Source organism: Phoxinus phoxinus (assembly GCF_949152265.1).
Source record: "Phoxinus phoxinus genome assembly, chromosome: 14".
NCBI classification, from domain to species: domain Eukaryota; kingdom Metazoa; phylum Chordata; class Actinopteri; order Cypriniformes; family Leuciscidae; genus Phoxinus; species Phoxinus phoxinus.
The window spans coordinates 31,152,964-31,173,361 of NC_136889.1; the positions used below are offsets into that span (position 1 = coordinate 31,152,964).

Genomic DNA, 20,398 nt, shown 5'->3' on the forward strand with positions numbered 1-20,398 from the left:
TTTCTCTCCCAATCAACTGCAAGGGTTATTGTGGAGGGTGAGGGATTTGAGTAAGTTATGTTTGTATTTAAGAGGACTATGTTTGTTCTTTTGGAAAATGTGCTGTAAAATACAATAAAAATATGTTTGCAAAAAGTCAAAACGGCTTGCCATGTAGGCTATACAGAACAAAAACATGATATCACCACGGTTGAACGGTTCCATGTCCAAAAAACCTCATACCGATTTCTAGGCTATATGTTTATGATTTAAATGCATGGATAAATGACATGGAGCATGTGAACTATTTGAGGGACAAGCAAAGAATATACAAATGCATAAACAAACAAATGACGTCTGCAGTAGGCTAGAGTAGCTACAGCAGTGTTACCTTGAGATGCTGAAATGTAATTATTGATAAATAATATCAAGAATTCATAGTATTTCTGTGAGTGATGACGTCATTGTTGATATCAATAATTCACATTTTTACTAGTGATGTAGTATTTCAAGAATTAGCATTTTAACACGAATAGGCTATCGCAAGAATATCCTGGGAATGAATAAAAGTCAAAACGGCTTGCCATATAGGCTACAGTACAAAAACATGATATCATTCCATGTCCAAACAACCTCATACCGATTTGTAGACATATGTTTATGATTTAAATGCATAGGCTACACATGGAGCCACATGTGAACTATTTGAGGGACAAGCAACAAAATAAATATACAAATACATAAACAAACAAATGACGTTTGAAGTAGAGTAGCTACAGCAGTGTGCACTTGAGCACTAGAGCTGTCGTATTGAGATGCTCCGTGGTGTCAGACTGTGGCGCACTCGGGCTCGGCCAGTCTGAGGGGAAGCTCGCCGTGCCAAAGCAGGCGGAGTCGGAAACGCGAAAGCCCAGCGCTCCTTAAACTCCCTCCTTCGCCCGCAGGAGGAGGAACCCATAGAACCGACCGTGGTGGAGCAGCTCAAGCTCAGGGAGACTCTGTGATCGACTGCCCCAGAGAAGCGCCTCGTTACCCTGACGGAGAACCAGCCGCCAGCCGGTCGTCCCTTTATTCAGCATTTAAGCGGATCAGAGGAGCCCGCGTGACATTACACGAGCTCGAGGCTTTCTTCTCACATAGAGGACGAATTCCCCCAGTCGCTCCAGGAATATCTCCCTGGATATTTACCCGAGAAATGGACGGTTTCGCCGGTAGTTTAGGTGAGTGTGTATTAATAGATGCTTCTTCTGCAGCAGACATGGCGAGTATAGACACAAGTGTGGAATGTGTGTGTTCACTGTATAGGCTACTCGTGCCAGCGCTATAGCCACACACACACTTCACTGACACTGCATTCATTCGCTACAGTGTGTCAAGACACTCGATGGACGTGTATCTTCTGCTGTTTATTTCCGTTGTTAAAACCCTGCTGTTACTTCACACACTGCAGCTCACGCTGTACACTAGACTTGCATTTCCATATGGATGGTAAATATCAGTGTTTACTTGCAGTGGAGCAACATGATGGTGTTATGCTTACTGATAATGCTCTGTTGGGTAGCCTAAATGAAATAAGTGTAAGAGAATGCGGCAAAGATGTTGTGTTAATGTACAGTATAAGTGTAACTTAAGGCAAGGCTAATCAAGTTGAAATCACAATGCAAATGCAAATAAATGTAAGGACGGAGAACAAGCCAGTATGCAAATATTACATTGACGGTTAGATTTTCAATGGCGATTTTAAACTATATTCTTAAAGTTCTTGAAAGGAAGTGTTTCTGTATAAGAACTACAGCTAGCACAAGGATGTGATTTGACATGCTCGATGGTGTTCACTGCTTGTCAGTCAGATGATATGGTCTAATAACAGTCAGTGGCAGCAGGAATTCATCATTTCTTGTGTTTGCTCAAGGAGGTGTGTGTAGTGTGCAGATCTGTTGCTGTAGTTTCTGGAGGTAAAGGGGTCTTTCAGATGCATGGCTACAGGGGACAGGTTTCATTGCATAATGGATTGAGTGTGCTCTAACAGAGAGAATGACATGATCACCCTTCATTCCTCGTGTGTGCTGGTGCAAACTATTTGTGTAATAAAATGTTGCAAGACCTTTTCTGTTGGATAGATATTTGTTTTAGTATTTTAAGACTTGCATAGTATTTAAACCACATTTAATAATGTTTTTAATATATAGCCTATATATATATATATATACTCACAAGTACTTTGCAACGTAACATGCAAGTAATAATACAATTACTTTTTTAAGTAGTAAAGTAACATTACTTTTCAATTTAAAGCAGTTAAAACAGAGTTGCTTTTTAGTAACGCAAGTTTCTTTGATTTCCCATTTATTGCAGAGGCGTTGTGTGTAAACATGATGGTTATTTTAGATCTAGACTGAATGTTAGCATGCATTTACTCATCTCACTTGCACACAAAAAAAGTTTCCGTATTCCTCAAAATTTATAAAATCACTGAAATGTAAACTCTGAATATTAATAATTAATTATGTTAAATAATACCAATGTACTTTATGTATTTAATCTCACTTTATTAACCAATGTCCTTGTTGCTGACCTTTGATCCAATTAAACTATTACGAATATGCGAAAATTACTTTTATATAAATATCATATTTGTGTTTACGTTTGTTTTGCTGAAGTAAGAGTTTTTTGTTATTAAAACACAAAGCAAGCCCAGCCCAGTTGAGAAAATGTAACAAAAAGTATCTTAGTTAATGAATTATTTACGTATTAAGTTACTTTTTTTAGGGAGTAGCGCAATATTGTAATGCATTAAAAGTAACTTTCCCCAACACAGTTAAAATGTATTTTAACAAAAAAATAACTTTATTTGTACAAAATAGTTCATAAACATAAATAAATACATAAATTATGTCAGAAATACAACCCGCAGAAACCACAACAACAAAGACAGACATTTAAAATACCCTAAATATCCCAGTTATTATTTAAAACAATCAGTTTAAATGGTTTTCTGATCTTGCCGCATCTCACTTTAATGCATCCGAATGAGTCTGTGTGGGAGTTTGCTCTGAGAGAGAAGCTGCGAACGTCCAGTCATATAACAACAGCGGATCAATGAAATGCTGTGCTGATTATATAACTTGATTCTGTTGCTTGGTTACACTCGGAGGAGCTGAGCGCTCGATCTGTCCTGCGCTGAGTTACCGTGGTGATGTCGCAGTGTCTGGCAGGGATGCCATGTGAAGTACAAGACCAGTGAGCGACAGAGACTGTGACAGTGACTGAATTTTCTACAGCTGTATATGATGGAAAACTTTATTTTGTACCAGTTATGAAATTGTTTATGGAAATTAAAGGGTTAGTTACCCAAAAATGTCATCATATACTCACCCTCATGTTGTTTCAAACCCATAAGACTTTTGTTCATCTTCAGAACACAAATGAAGATATTTTAATAAAATCTTAGAGATTTCTGTCCCCTCCATTGACAGTTACACAACTGCAACTTTGACGCTTCAAAAAGTTCATAAAGAGATCGTAAAACTAATCAGAATTAAGTGGTTTAGGCCTAATGTTCTGAGGAGACCCGATCACTGGAAATTGTGTGTGTGTGCACGTGTGTGTTTGTCCAACATTTTTAATTATTAAACCACATCATCTAGATTTAATTTATTACTCAATTGAGTTATCAGTCACATAGTAAATTAAACAGTTTTGGCTTCCTGTTTTTACTGTTATTTGACTAGTATACCAATCACCCACCCAAATCTCATAATTTCAGTCAACCCTATACCTCTATAGAATTTCATAACAATGTGAAATACAACATATTCCTGAGAATTAATGGCTAAAACTACTATGTCAAATATCTAAGAATAACTCAAAATGTAAAATTTAGGAGTTAATTACAAGTTTGTTTGCAATTTATATATTAGAAATATCTTTCAAATGATGTATGACATATTAAGAAATGTTTTTCATAGCCCATAATTTAAGAATCTATATCCTCCGTTCGTTGCTCTGTACGTACAATAAAAAAACATGATTTCCTACTATAAGAGGGTGTCAAAAGTTTATGTAGGCCTTTATTTGTTGTTTGCATAAACCTTGCACCACACAAATGTACTTATTATTTATAATTATTTTTATAGTGGCTTACACGACAGTGAACATACCTCAGTCAATTTATACAGTACAATGGGTTAAATTATAAGATAAAACATTTCCTGACGACGATAAATTGTTTGATTTATCCAACCATTCTTTTTGTGTTCATTCATTATTTGCCTCTGTCCACTCACCTAAATGCATAGTTATGGTCTCCACATTTTGCTGTGTTTGCTAAGTGCAAAAGACTAGCTATTCAGACTAGCTATTCCCCTTAAACAAATCTAATCTGCCACATCTGGGAAAGTCAACAGGCATAGGATACTTGCATTGTTTGGTTTTTGAAAAAACGAGGTGATTGTTTTTTTGTCTCTTCATTGCTTTTATGTGGCATTTACAGTCGATTTTTTTCATTTCAGAAAATCACTGACTCAGCTCAGTCATAGATGGTATATGATCACTATGGTTACCGCTCGTCCACTCCTACAGGCACGATTGAGGCAGCTACCAGCTCCTCATGACCCCTACGTCACTCAGGAGTCGTAGCACACACACACACAGAGAGAGAGAGTGTAAACGTCGGTGTCATCGTGTGTATATTGACAACAGAACAGCGTGTAGTGAGAACGTGGGTACAAAGTAATGGTGACCGGTGTAGATTATTATTGTGTGTCAGGCTGCGTCTGCCCCGACCCGATTCTGAAGCGCAGCGGCGGGCCGGGGCACTGCTTTGGCTAATGTACATAGCGCAAACACTGGTTAATCCTCTGTTTTACCGATTTTTGTCGCCTTTCGTGGGGATAGTGAGGGCGGGGGACTGATCGGGTCACTATGAATCTGGGGGGGTCATGTCCCCCCCGTCCCCAGTGCCATCTGCGCGCCTGCCCAAAAGTGTGTATTAAACCAGTTCTAGTATCAGTTGTGCACCACAGGTACATCCGCCTGACACAGACCGCACTATCCGCCACACACAAGCCTTCTGCTCGTCCCCCGTCCCTGCGTCAGACGTGACAACAGCAGAGAGTAAACGCACTCCTTCAAAGTCGTCGGTATGACGTACAGGCCTCGTTTGACTCCTTCTGGTTCTTGGAAGATCTAAATGTGGTTTTCGACAATGTAAAATGATGTGGTTTTGGTCATGACGACAAAACCTGCACAGCTAAACTTGAAAGATCAGTGCATGTATAGAAACTAGACTGATTTCCTTTCGTAATGTGTGTTATAGGTCACAATAGGACACTTAAAAATCTACTTTAAACGCATGCTCCTGATTCTTATGTACTTTAGTGTTGGGTTTGGAGAAGTTGTTTGCAACTGTTTTCAATAAAAGTTTTTAATTTAGTGACTTAAGTAACACATTCTCCGTAGACATCGAATGCATATTTGTTTATTTATTTATTTGACTAATATCATGTTCACCACATTACTTTTAATTTGGCAGGCAAACTTTTTTTAAATGTTATTAACAGTGAAGCTAATAAAAAAAATGTTGATGCCAAAATATTTAAGTTTTTGTCAAGAATTAATTAGTATCTTTTTATTAATTTTTTATATCGTTTTTTTTTAGTTTGATATTAAGAAACAATTATTAAAATGAATGTCATCACAGAAATGAAAAACATACCATAGAAAATGTGTATTCAAGTCATTAGCCGCGTTTCCACCGCGGGAACTTTCCCCAGGAACTAGGAACTTTGGGGTGGTACTCGGTGTGTTTACACCGCAGGAACCAGGGTCTAAATGAAGTTCCGGGTAAATATTTCCCCCTCCGAAAGTCCCTGCTGGCGAGGTAGTACTTTTTCAAAGTTCAGGAACTTTCGGGGGCGGGACTTGTGCGCTGAACATGCTGATTGGTTGGGTTCACGCCGCATTTTGACTGGATGACTCCACGCAGCATTCTATTTTAACCGGCATTTTTAAAAATCTATTGCGGTTCGTGGCTTCATGCATTAAGAGTTGTCTGTCTGCAAATATGGAATTTAATAAAAAAAACAATAAAAAAAAAACAGCTGGAACGATGACGAGGTTCATGCTTTATTAAGCGTATTTGTGTAACAGGAAATTTTCTGCGCGTTCGTCCCACCCGTCTTACATTCAATGTCCGCAATACATCACAAACACAACTACAGCACAGTTTGAATCTCCTCCATACTTATTATAAATGTGGCGCTCAAAACTGTTTACTGTGCGTCGCAGACTGGGAGGAGCAGTCGCGCGCAGTTTATAATCTTCCCGGTACTTTGGACCACGGTGTAAACGCAGAAAGCAACCGGTCTGGGGCAAAAAAAGTTCCTGGGAAAAAAGTTCCTGGGACAAATTGTTCCGGGTAATTTCGGTGGAAACGCGGCTATTGTTTAGGCTATATAAATTGCATTTTAAGTGTATTTTTAAATAATTTTGTACATAGGGCTGTGAACGATTAATCGCGATTAATCGAATCCAAAATAAAAGTTTGTGTTTACATAATATATGTGTGTGTATTGTGTATAATTATTTTGTATATATAAATACACACACATGCTTGTATATATTTGCATTTATATACTGCATATATCTTTTTATATGATTTATATTATATATAAAATTTAACTATTTTATATATAAATATTTTCTTAAATATATACATGCATGTCCCCCTTTAAAATCACCCATTAAAATGCACTCATAATTTAAAATACATGTATTAACTGCATAGGTTAAGCGGTTTTTGTTTGATTGGACAAATATCTTCTACATTTTAAAAGGTGATAGCCTATTTATTTTTGCTATCCCTAACTACACTTGAGGATTACGTTAACAGCAATCGGTGCCGATTAATCGGAAAACCAATCAATCGGTCAACATTAAACATTTGGCCCAGACTTGCGTGATTTTATTTAATATTTTTACACTGTATTTAGCGCTACCTTTACAGAGCAGACCTGTTTTGGGTGCTGTGCAGTTGTGTGTGTGGGTCAGTAGGTCGGCCTGTGAGCGGTGTGCTGCCTTTTAAGGCATGTGCATGTGTTCTAGTGGCGCTGTGTTGATGTGTAAAAGACTGAAGCGGTGTGCCTGATGGAGGTGTAGGGTCTAGTAAAGGCCTTCATGCATCTCCAAGCGTTCACTGTGCTGAGATGGCGTCAGGTTTTGATCTGCACCCACTCAGCCGCCCAACTGTCGAACTCAACACAGAAATAGCAGCCGCCCCCGCTCCTCCCGTCGCCAGGTGCATTCCCCGCCTCCAATGCTCAATCCTGGGCCTCTGTGGGGCCGCCAGTGGGCTTTCAGCTTTTCACACCACTGTGCTGGCTGGTACAGAGTGGATAAAAGACAGTTCGGTTGCAGGTTTAAGGAGCTGAGTTAGTGGTCAGTAGGGGTGTAACGATACCCACATGACACGATACTGAACTCACGATGTAATATTATTGCGATACTCCAAGACATATGATAAAAGGTTAACAAAAAATGTACAATAGAGACCAGAATAAACATATTCATGATTCTGAAGCTGAAAATACAAGATTATTTTAGACGAATATGCTTGCACTCTGTCACTAGATGTGACTAGATATATTTAAAATAATGTAGGCCACTTTTTACTGGTAACACAAGATATTTGGCATTATCAGGACCCACAAATATTCCCCCATTGCATTATTATACATTATATATAGTAGTAATGTAGTACTGACGCTACATTTAAAAAAAAAAAATATTTTGGGTGAACTATCCACGATACATATTGTCACTATCCATGATGCATATTGTTGCATTTTGTATTGCGATATATTGTGACACGATATATTATTACACCCCTAGTGTGGTCATAATACCAAAATGTCAGTCGTACCTACCAATACAAGAAAGATTTCACTGTTCTCTGTGTACCAGTTTCAGTACCAGAGCAAAAACTATTGTAACAATTTAATTTGATTAATTTAACTATTTTAAAATAAAAATATAAAATAAACAAAATCAGTTCATTTATTAATAATTATAAGTAAATTATACATTAAGAACATGTAGCCTTCAAATATTATTCCATTAAGTAAACATTGCATCAGAACAAGTGGCAGGTCTATTGCTCTTAAAATCTTAGACTTAATGCATGGGTCTATTTTGACATCACATGTCCGTTGCTATTGTTACTGTTAATGTCAAACCTCGCAATTTCAGATTCAGTCCATTTTAATTTAGTTAAAAGTCCCATAACTTTGCAGTGTGTACTTAGCAGCATGACAAATAAAACGTGTATTTAAAGGGGGGGTACAATGGTGTTTCATGTATTCAGAGTTGTTTACAGTGTTAAAGAGATGGATTCTCATGCTAATAATGGCCAAAGTTTGAAAAGTTATTTTGAACGAATAACAGAGAATTTCTGTGCTGAAAATCATACTTCCGGGTTGCAACACGTTTCGGCTGGTTTTTTTCTATCGTAGATCTAATGACGTAGACCAGAGTGGAACTCCTTATATGAGCATTGCTCTCGGAAAAGCGCGTTCACGCACACGTCGACCAGAGGAGAGAAAGACCGCGCTCATCGACGCGCTACTACCGGAAATCATCATCAGCAGCGCTAAATAGGAATGGTTGATGTCAAGAATGTCTCCAAAAAAGTGTGTTTTGGGATGTGAGGGAAAGTTTACCTTGTTCAGCTTCCCAAAGAGCCCAGTGTTACTGGAACAGTGGATGCAGTTTGTATGTTGTGGATGCTCCCGCTTGACTCTATAGCTCCGCCCACGCCCAGAATCAAGGACCTCGGCTTTTTCCGGATAGAATCGGAAAGCTGTGTATTTTTATTTTATAAATATGATGAAACTAAAGACTTTTTGGAGATATGAAGGACGCACTATTACTCTATAGGTACTCAAGATTAACATGAGATTGACTGAAACTAAGTATTTTACCCCCCCTTTAAATTGTGAAAGCATTATATACAGAAAGCGAGCAAAGACCGCTCCATTTATAATCACTGAAGCTTCAGTGCAATCTCACTGACTGAGTGAAAACTCCCGTTATAATCACAAGATCTGTCTACACTCCACAGTGAATCTCTTTATTTACATTGTCTTTATACTCTGATTCACGAGGTTGCAGAAACAAACTCTGCGTATCGAGCGGATTCTGCCGTATCCTAAACTCTAATTGGCCACTATGTTCACATGCTCAACAATCATGTCTGTGATTGGCTGCAGTGCTCATCATTGGGTACCGATACCGAATTGACTGTATTCTGTACCATACTTTTGACCGTATTGTGGCCTTGACTATGGCACTCTTGTTTTACACTGAGTAGTTCACACTTAGAGCAATTTGCAATGAAAAAAAAAACCCCAGAAGCCATTAGTTTTCATAAAAATGCAGCGCTCAAATCAAAAGTTCAACTTTAAAAAAAAAAAACATCTCTACCTTATTTTTTTTCCATTCCACTACCACACAAAAGTGTGTTGTGTGTGAATGGCCCCATAAATTGTTCATTTGTTCATATCATGCGTTTCCAACGCTTTCCCCTCTATAATTATTGTGTAAATCACTTTTAAAATCACATCTTATTGTCCAAAGAAAGATTATATCGTCACAGAATCCCCGATCTTCAGTACATGCTCAGAAACATAGTGCTAGCATGACATCTTGTTCTACATGAAGCTAATTATTTACTAAAACAGTTAGCGCTATGCTAAGCTAGTAGCCCAAGCTGTTAACTTGCTAAATGAAAGTTAACAAAAGGAAATTTGACCATTTTACCTCCAGTGATATAATGTAAAATGAAAGAGTATTTATGAAAATCTACTACGTGATTCAGAGACCTGCAGCGATAAAATTGGATATTCAAAACAAGCACACTGCAATGTTTTTAGACAAAAGCATCTTCTAAATGACATTTTTTCCAGATCTGGATCATCAGTTCACTGGCTTAGGTTTCTGATTCAAGGAAACATTACAGTGTGTCTTTGTGTGCTATTTTTTTCCTCAGTGTTTGTGAATCCCCCAAAATGGTCATATGCAAAAACATTTTAATGCCACCAAATAAACACAATTTAGCCTCTGTGGAAGCGGCAATGGGATGTGAAGACCGTATCTGCATAGTTGAAAACCCTGCTTGTGTTGGTTTGGGATGAACAGGTCTCCAGCAGCGCTCACGGTTCATTTGCAATGTGTCATACTGGGTTTTATGCGAGGGTTTATTTTGGAAGTATCCGCTTGTTTTGACTGTAAATGACCTGTGATGTGGTTTGTGTGTGTTTGCGATCGCACATGGCATTTCTTAATGTGTGTTTGCTGAGTTGCACTTGGAAAGACTAGCTGAGGATCAGATTACAAAATTCCTTCTTTGAAAGAAAAAAAGATGGAGGGAAGCAGAGGAGAAAGCTGGAGACAGAGCAAAGGGAGGGAGAGATCCGGAAAGGGACACACGTGTGCCCGAACGCTTCCAGATGCTGGAATGTTGCCTCCCAACTTTGTGCATTCTTCATTCCCTTCTTCCCTCGTAACAAAGGTTGAGATTTCAGCTGGAGTGAGAGGAGAACTAGTGTGTGTGAGTGTGGACACAACGGATGGATGAATCTTGATGAATTGCAGATCTGCTGACGCTGATGACCACAGATTCCAGAATTTATGCACGTCTCTTATTTTGTGCATCCAAAACACTCACCAAGTGGCAAACGTGAGCAAAAGTAGCCGTTGGTGAGTAAACTAAATTGGTTGGCACTGGCAGTAGGGCTACACAATATTGAAGAAAAATGTGAAATGAGAAAATTAAATGATGCTATATTCGATATGCGATATGCTTTACGTATGTAAAATAAACTACAATTATATTCAAATATTTAAACACTGAAAATTATATAACCACAAGAGAAGGAAAAAATAACATCACTACAACTTCTGAAAGAGACAGCAGTGTTTTACTGTAGCATTAGCTATATAAAATAATTATAAAAAATTAGGTTTATTTAACATCAAAAATTGAATAATCAAATGTAAAAATAAAACACTGCTTAGTTCACTGTATGAATTAAATATACACTGATTTTTTATTAAAGTTACAAAAGTTATTCAGTCAAGATTAACATTAAAGGGCCCCTATTATGATATTTTAAAGTTTCCTATGTTGTTTTGGATTTCCTACTACATGTTTACATGCATCAAAGGTCAAAAAAGGTTTCATTTTCTCATAATATACATTTGCACATCACTCAGATTCTCAAACGACTCGCCAAATGAATCAATCTCTCTAAATCCCTCCTTTCCGCGAGCTACTCTGCTCTGATTGGCCAGACAGCTCAGTCTGTTGTGATTGGTTTACCGTGTACATGTACAGCACGCGCCAAAAACAAAAACTCCCATTGCCATAACAACCACAGCTCTGCGTGTCCTGAGGCTTCCTACACCATAAACTAAACACAGTAACGAACAATGACGTCGATTTTACCATATCAATGCGAGCGCAAGTGCGATGATGAAACACTAGAAGAACTAGTTATTCAACCCGAACCTCCATCGCAAGAACGACTCGAGCAGGACGTTTCAGTGATACACTACTCAGCTTGAGGTAGATGATGAGATGTTGCAATTCCTCACCATCAGCATTTACAAGTGCATGTCCATCAACCGATTATTTTACTTGTACTAATTTATTTACCGAGTATGTTTCTAGGCCTGTCGCGATAGTCGTTAAATCGATTAATCGCACGATAAAAAAAATGACCTCGATAATTTTTCTAGCCGCGATAATTTAATTTGCATACTTGTTTGTTATCCGCGACTGAATGACAACTCTCGTTTCCTTAGCGTAGGAGAAGTGAACCCTCTTGTCAGTTGCATTGTCTTTTGTGTGGGGAGGCGGCGCTTGTCAGTCACATGGACTTTGTGTGGGAAGGCGGGAGTGCTTGAGGCGACTGCCGAGAAGAGCGAAAAGACGAGACGGTTTCAAAGCCAAACGCGACAGCTGCAGTGTGGGAGCACTTCGGATTTAAACCGAATGACCGTGGTGAACCACTTAACATGAGCGAGCCGGTATGTCGCATTTATTGTAAAACAGTATCGACTAAAACCCAGTGTTGTGCATGAACGCATTCAATGAACGACGTTCATATTTTCGCCGAACGCTGAACTGAACGAATCACTTTTCATACAATGAACGTGAACGAGAGATTTTTCGAGAGAACTCATCTGATTTTTTTGTACATAGCATAGCCTATTTGTTAGGATTTTAGTATCATAATGATTAGGCTAATAAATGCACGCACAATTATCCGTGAACTTGATTTGAACAAATGCCTTTCAACTTGTGTGTTTAAAATTCAGAATTAAATTAATGTGCAGAAATTTTTACAAATAGAGAGTAGGCTATGTAGGCCTACTATACTGTTGTAGCCATAAAAAAAAGCGCGTTTCATATTTGTTAAAATATTATAATGTTATTTTTTTTTTTTCATTTATGTTGATTTATGAAAAGTGAACAGCACGACCGAGTAAGATAGGATGCGCAATATGAGACATGGAGCGGGTCAGACATGATTTTGACCGTTGAAGTTGTTATAGAAAGCCTTTCTTTAAAGTGAATTTCGTTTTGTATAAAGTGAATTTCGTTTTGTATAAATTGTATCTTAATTTTAATAAATTTTTCATCAACCAATTGCCTGTATTTAATTAATAGGCCGACGAAACAAATATAACGGAGGCGCCCGCGCGCTCACTTGCACGTAAACTAGAGCACATCCTAACTTAACGAAACTCAGTGTATGCCTCACACAGACATGACAAATACACCAAATACACAAAGCTTGAAATGTCTTTAAACGAAATAATTCAAAACGAAAAAAGAAAAAGCCTACTCTCTGATTATGTAATCCATTATTAGGCTTATTTATGTGCATTTCTCTCTATAAGCGCGTTCACACGGAGATGGCGATCGTCAACTTCATCTTTGCAGCCGAATCGACACTTTTAGAGAAAACACTTGTTTATTAATAAAAATCAATACACGCGTCACTGGATTTACAGATGCACGCACACATATTATTTCGAAATAACGAGATATTGTGTTGAAATAACATTATTATTAATAATAGCCTACATCTTTGTTAAAAGAATTTAACAAATGAACGTAAACTAGTTAATTTTTAGATATGTGAACTTAGTTCATAAAAAAAAAAAAAGAACTATGAACATGAACTAGTTCATTATCATCTGTGTGAACTGAACTTTGAGCTAGTTCTTTTTAAGTATGAACTGGCACAACACTGCCGGTAACACAGTAAACATGCACATGCACCTGCACATAGATGAAAATGGTCTCAGATCGACAATATTATCGTTTATCGCGATAATTTCTTGGACAATTTATCGTCCAGCAAAATTTGTTATCGTGACAGGCCTATATGTTTCTAATATATTGCGGTGAAGACGTGGAAACTGTATCAATAACAGTGCATGTATGCTATGTATACATTAGCCGATCTCTAGCGTGAATGACTGATGTAACATAAACATTGGTAAAACAAATCTTGCTCCATGATTAACCTTTCCTCAAAGTAGTGAGAACGACAGACAATCTGCATTAATAGACAGAGTTTTATGTAAAAGTGGCGCACAGCTGATTAGCAGAAGTATTTCAGTAAGACAGTGATAACATGAGTTAGCCAGTTAGCAGGAGTTTGCCAGTAACAATGCCAGTTTACATTGTTTACACAATGTAAAACTCAAAAAAATAGTATTTTGAACACCGTCTTTCAAGAGCAAGCGGTTTGCGAATCCTGCATTGAACTCCGATATTCAAGAAGCCGTCATCAGTCAAATAAAGGTAACAGGAATAGTTTAGGATTATACTGCTGTAGTATCATGGTAAAGATTAATTTTAAACACAGATTCCTCACTTGCTCGTCCTTGGGCAGTGAAAAATGTGTTTTATTTACCATCACATTGTAGAGCACAGCGTCTCCTGGACATGATGCTGTCCAGTGTCCACAGGAATCAGCTGCCGGTTTGAGGTTTAAGTTTCCCTGGTGTCTGCGCGCGGGCGGGCTAATGTTTCATCACGACGAAACGGCTTATGACTTGTTTGAAAAACAATTAATTTAATTGACTCAGTCAACTCTTACTTTTGAAAGACAATAACTTTATATATGGTGAACTTTCAGATTTAAAACTTTGCAGGATGTTTTCATTCACTTACAGCTATATTACACACTGCATGAAAGGTCATTTTCAAAAATCCATAATAGGGGCCCTTTAAGCACACAGACGGAAGCAGGATTATTAGGCTGCTGTCACTTTAAGGACGGATCCAGTATTTTTTTACACGCGTTTTCCTTCTCAACTTACATAACTTACTGTGTTTACATGAATACTCATCATGAGAGGCATTTGCACAAAATTTTTTTTTTTCAATTATTTAGTTTATTGCGCATTAGGCATGTCACACATGTATGTATGTAACAGTCATGTGTCGAAACAGTTATTGTAAGCCATTGCGATATGCATATCGCGGAATGTACATTTGCGATATTCTGATGACTTGTGTTAGTCTGTAAGGCCACTGGCTGCCATATGTAAGCATCACTTCAGGTCAGGGTCAGAGTCTTTGATTTGACACTGGTTTGGCCGAGTCCAGATGACGGAGACACCGATAACTTTTCCCAGACGCCCACTTTGTCTCTCTCTCGTTCTGTCATCCATGTTTGTTTAATTTCGGTTAATTGCCTGTAAACTCTGCTGAATTTCCTCCAGGGTAAACAGGAAGTAGTTTGGTTAGTCAACAACAGCCTCTGTTTTCTCTGATCAAGAACACACACACACACACGCACGCACACAAATATGCAAATAAGTGAGTTGAATGAATGCAGTAATGCAGCACTTTTCTGCTGGGCAATATAGCTTCATATAATATCTTGATTATATAATGAATATTGAGTAAAAAGCATGAAACAATATCTTGGTTTATGTGTTTGAAATACCAAACACACATTCTTAGATAGTAGATTTTTAACTAGATTTTTTGGCTGTATTTAGTTCAATAAAAAAACATTGTGAATCTACTATCTAAGAATGAATTCATGTTTTTCTACACATATTTAGAAGCCTGGAGTTGGTAAAATGTTTTAATGTTTTTCAAATAAATCTATTCTGCTTAACAAGGCTGCATTTATTCGATAAAAAATTTTAATATTGCAAAATTTTATTAATTATAGTTATGAATAACTGTATTCAATGTGAATATATGTTAAAATGTAATTTGTGATCAGAACTGAATTTTCAGCATCATTACTCTTCAGTGTCACATGATCCTTCAGGAATCATTCTATATGATGATTTGATGCTCAAGAAATATTTCTGATTGTTGTCAATGTTGCTGTTTTTGAACAGATTCACAGAAATGAATCAAACTTAACAAATATAAGGCTGTTTTTGCTACTGAGATAAAATAGTATAATAACACGCTTATCTAAATGCATTAAAATCCACAACATGTATTATGTTCCTTTGTTTAATGTCATTGTGATAAAAATTATTGTGAATGTTTAAGATATCACACACAACCCTATTCTGTAAGCTCATGCACAGAAGTGTACTGAACACGCGAGGCTCGACTGATTTATTAGTCCAGGCCCTGGAGCCCCAGCAGACACCGTGAAATTGAGAATTGGATCAGTTGAATCAACTCATTTGAGATGTGTTTATCTCTGCTGCGCTGATAGTGCTGATGAACAGAAGGGCCAGATATTGTGTTGGCTGTACTGTAACCTTAATCAGGATTAATCAGGATGTGCCGCCATCCCATGTGTGTGTGTGTGTTTGTGTGAGAGAGAGAGAGAGAGAGAGAGTGTGTGTGTGTGTGTGTGTGTGTGTGAGAGTGAGATGGGGTTGTAATCTCAGGGTGGAGTTAAATCCACATGTACAGTAGGACAGCATGTAGACTGAAGTGGTTCGAGATGGATTAAGTTAATGCTTGGGTTGGACAGAGATCTTGGATGAGGTTTCAGGCACCCTTTCTCCTCTCATGGAACCCAGTCAAAGTTTTTAGACTGACATATTGAGTTCAAGATACACATGGTCATGAAGAAAACCATCTGGATCATGTGTGATGTGGTTTTTGACTCTATAAATGGTCCATAAACCATGAGGCAAACTGAAACGTGCGTTAGGATAAACAGCCAGTTTGGCAAGTAGTGCTTCAAAAGTTATAGTTGTTTACTGTGTTGTTTGTCACAAAAGCATCGACGCATACACACATGTATTTTGAGTCTGTGTGTCGCAGAAGACAGGTGTGTGCTCAGCAGGAGCTGGATCAGTATCAAATGTTCTGCTATAGATGTGCCTGCTTATCTGCTCACTGGCTCTTATCAATTAGTTTGCCTTCTAAAGTCAATAGCTCAGATCAGTCCCTCTTCTCGTTGTGTACACAGGGTTTTTTTCATGTTATTTTCTAAATAAAGTATCTAATGCTCACTAATGGGTTAGTTACAGGGTTTTAATGTGGGGGCCGCAGCAAGTTGGAAGAAGAAAAAAAAAGCAACGTAACATTTTTTTTATATTATGATGAGAATTGTTATGAAATATCATTACAATAATTTGTCGCATAGCGATTTGAACATTATACATTTAATGCTAATCTTTTAGAGATTAGGCGACCTGCCAATCAGTCGGCATATGGCGATTTTATGCCGGTCAAATGCACTCGGGCGGCGCATGATTAACATTGTGCAACATCAGCATCACACGTGCACACGGACCGCACATGTAGGAAACCTCGTGAATTACGGCTGTTTTACACCGCGAGCGGCGCGTATTTTTTCCGGCGTGCATGTTAATCAATGAGTGCATTCACACCGCGAGCAGGAGCGTGAGCAGCAGTGAAGCGCGGGTAAAATGCACATTATTTGCATGTCTAGTGTGTTTTCACAAGAACTGGAGTAGGAAAATGAAGACTCAAAAATATTTATAGATATATATAAAATTTACCCATTTAAACTTGTTTGGGTAAAAGTATATGGTGATTTTATAATAAAAAAAAATATATATAGAAAAGAAATATTTATGTGTGCTGTAAAGTGATTAGAAAAATGAAATTGGAATCGGTCATTTTTCATTGAGTCAAACTCAATGAAAAATCAGAATCGGCCGAGAAAATTGTAATTGGTGCAACTCTATAATCTTTCTGATTGGCTGGTATCAAACACCATCACATAATCTGATGTTCACAGATGTTTTATTTCTTTCTTTCTACATTTGCCATAGTATTGTCAATGGGTTCAATAACACATCCTGCAAAAGGGGGGCCTTGGCCAGAACCTAGTGGTATTTGGGGGGCCTTGTCATGGAAAAGTTTGGGAACCCCTGTTAGTTCACCCAAAAATGTTAATTCTGTCTACATTTACTCATCCTCATGTCGCTCCAAACCCGCAAGACTTTTATTCATCTTCAGAAAACAACTGAAGATCTTTTTGATGAAATCTGAGAAATCTGAGAAATTTCTGTCCCTTCACTGACGCTTCAGAAAGTTTATAAAGAGATCGTAAAACTAATCCTAATGAATTAAGCGGTTTAGTCCAAATTTCCTGAAGAGACTCGATCACTTTAAATGAACAGATTGAATTTAGGCATTTATTCACATTTAAACATGATCAGGGAGCATAAACAAAAGCTCAACCAAACCTGCTTGACACGCGAGAAAGAATGAACCTCATTGGTTCTTACAGAAGCGCAAACGTGATGCGTAACACAAGAATGAACCTCATTGGTTCTTACAGAAGCGCAAACGTGATGCGTAACACAAGAATGAACCTCATTGGTTCTTGCAGAAGCGCAAATGTGATGCGTAACACGAGACTGAACCTCATTGGTTCTTACAGAAGCACAGTTTGAATCAAACACACAGATTCAACTCATCAGCTTCAGCTCATTAACCCATGTGATAATGAGCTGATGAGTTGAATCTGTGTGTTTGATTAGGGAGACAAAGAAAACGTGCAGTGTTGTGGGTCCTTCAGGAGCAGGGTTGAGAAACACTTTATCGAAGCGTTTCAGACACTGAGAAAAAGGTGATGCAGCAATGTATGTTATGAGACAAAGTGTTTTTTGACCTTGGATGCATGTAAGCCTATTGTAGGAGACTTTAAAAACAAATTTTGAAAATCAATGTACTGTTTAAAGTGAGGTCCTCTTCAGTTTTCTTGCGTGACATGCTGACAGGTACAGTCTCTCTCTGCCATGTTGTGCAGTGCTACTTATTTTTAGCCATTTTGTCAGCTATAAATCATAAATGTGCAGCGTCTGTCATTTTCTGCCATCAGATGCCCCTCACGCTGTTCTCCTGAAGTTCTAACCTTTACCACACGCTGGCCACAATCACTCACCTACACACACAAGCGGACGCACACACACAATCCTGAGTGCAGCTTCCTCTGTAAACACACAAGCACAATTAAACTAAACAAAGTCGACCACAAAAAAGCTGATTTAAGGAAATAAACATTAATGTGCTATTTTAAAGGTTCCTACTTTTGTTTTTAAGGTCTCTTACAATAGGTTTACATGCATCTAAGGTAAAAAACAAACAAACACACGTTTTCTCTTAATATATATTGCAGCATCATTCTCACAGTCTGATATGATTTGATAAAGGATTCAGTCTCTCTAAACCTCGCCTTTCTGACAGCCTGCTCTGCTCTGATTGGTCAGATGACCCAGTCTGTGGTGATTGGTCTTCTCTGCTCTGATTGGTCAGATGACCCAGTCTGTAGGGAATGGTCTTCTCTGCTCTGATTGGTCAGATGTCCCAGTCTATAGTGATTGGTCTTCTCTACTCTGATTGGTCAGATGACCCAGTCTGTAGTGATTGGTCATCTCTACTCTGATTGGTCAGATGACCCAGTCTGTAGTGATTGGTCTTCTCTACTCTGATTGGTCAGATGACCCAGTCTGTTGTGATTGGTCTACTGCTTACCACTAAACTAAATGCCCATTACCATCTGGATTTCAGGTCCAGCTCTTCCTCAGCACTTGATGCACAGTGAGCACGTTTTCATGCACACCAGTACACTGATAACTCACCAAAATCTGCTATTGAAATAACCTGTTGTCCACAACACAAGTAAACCGCGTTTAAAAGACTTTACTAATAAATCAGGCTATTTCCCAGTAGTGACATTAAAACATAATAATATGCGTATCTGACTCTTCATTTGTTATGTTGGTTGTGATGTTAAATAAAGCATTTAAAAACTGTAGAAGAGTTTCGCAACATGTCAGCGGTAAACTTCACACATCTTCTCATGCACTTCTCAATACAGCATTTTGACTGTACTAAATTCTTGATATGAGAGCACTTTTATAATTTGAGTCTAGAAAGATTCTGAGTTTGCAGTATATTTCCTTCTCCTTTACTGCAAAATATTCACTCTGTCTGGATGTGCTGAAGTCCACAGTAGTGTTCCTGTCTGTCACACATGTGCACTTCAATAAGGCAACAGAAAGGTTAATGTGTTTACAAGCGGCATCGCATCGGTGTAAGAGGCACACACACATCCAGCTGTGCCGATCGGTTTATGCTTCAGCCGGTTATTACCTCACTCCGATAAAGGAAAATGGGTTAATGCGTTTACATGATCACATGCATTGTCGACTTAAGCATAATCGGGTTAAGAACATTAACGCACTCATTAATACAAACAATGGCGTCGAGTTTACTTTATCAATTCCAGCGCGAGTCCTCGTCCTTTTGAAGTGCAGCAAAGTGGATTTGCTTTGGCCGTGCAGAAAACAGCGTCTTCTCAACGTGTCGACAACATGAACCAAACTCTTCCAGTCTCAGATACAACTACAGTGTTTGAGGGACAAAGTTGTTCACGGGCAGCCAATGAACACCATAGACTGACATTATGCAGATTTAGACCTATGGAGGTTCAAGCAGGAAGTGAGGAATTACTGACTCCTCGTTTCGGCCGTTCAGAATCACTTCTTTCTTTCAGGAGACAATAACTCTATTTATATGCACTTTGACCTTTGAAACTTTGCAGATCTTTTACATTCACGAACAGTTATATTACACACTGCATGTGTAAAATATAATAAGTCAGAATTTGCTTTACTCTGGTCTGTCGGTTGTCTTTACACACTCAGATCATGCGTGGTGCTCATGATATGTGTTTCCAGAAACTCAAAAGTCATCCTTCAGTTTATCATCATATCTCTCTTTCTCTTTAATGATGCTTCCGCATGCTTTGCAACATCTCTGCATGGTTGGGGTTGTGAGGACATTTGCTCTCTGAGGTGAGCCATCCCAGCGCTGTGACACTGCAGATTTTACACTCCTCATAAACTTGCGTGTGTGTGTGTGTGTCCGTCA

The 20,398-nt window shown here is 38.3% G+C and overlaps 1 protein-coding gene across 7 annotated transcripts in view; it reads left to right on the plus strand.

The window, feature by feature from the left end:
• The first annotated feature begins 770 nt into the window (after positions 1-770).
• Positions 771-20,398, plus strand: part of eml4 (EMAP like 4) — a 115,279-nt gene continuing 95,651 nt past the window's right edge. For 2 of the 7 annotated variants that reach the window (XM_079634681.1, XM_079634682.1), the window contains exon 1: positions 771-1,199. In XM_079634681.1, the coding sequence (XP_079490807.1) occupies positions 1,175-1,199 (25 nt within the window). In that variant the 5' untranslated portion in view covers positions 771-1,174. The remainder of the gene's footprint in view (positions 1,200-20,398) is intronic. The other 5 variants (XM_079634679.1, XM_079634680.1, XM_079634677.1 and 2 more) reach the window with 4 other exon arrangements.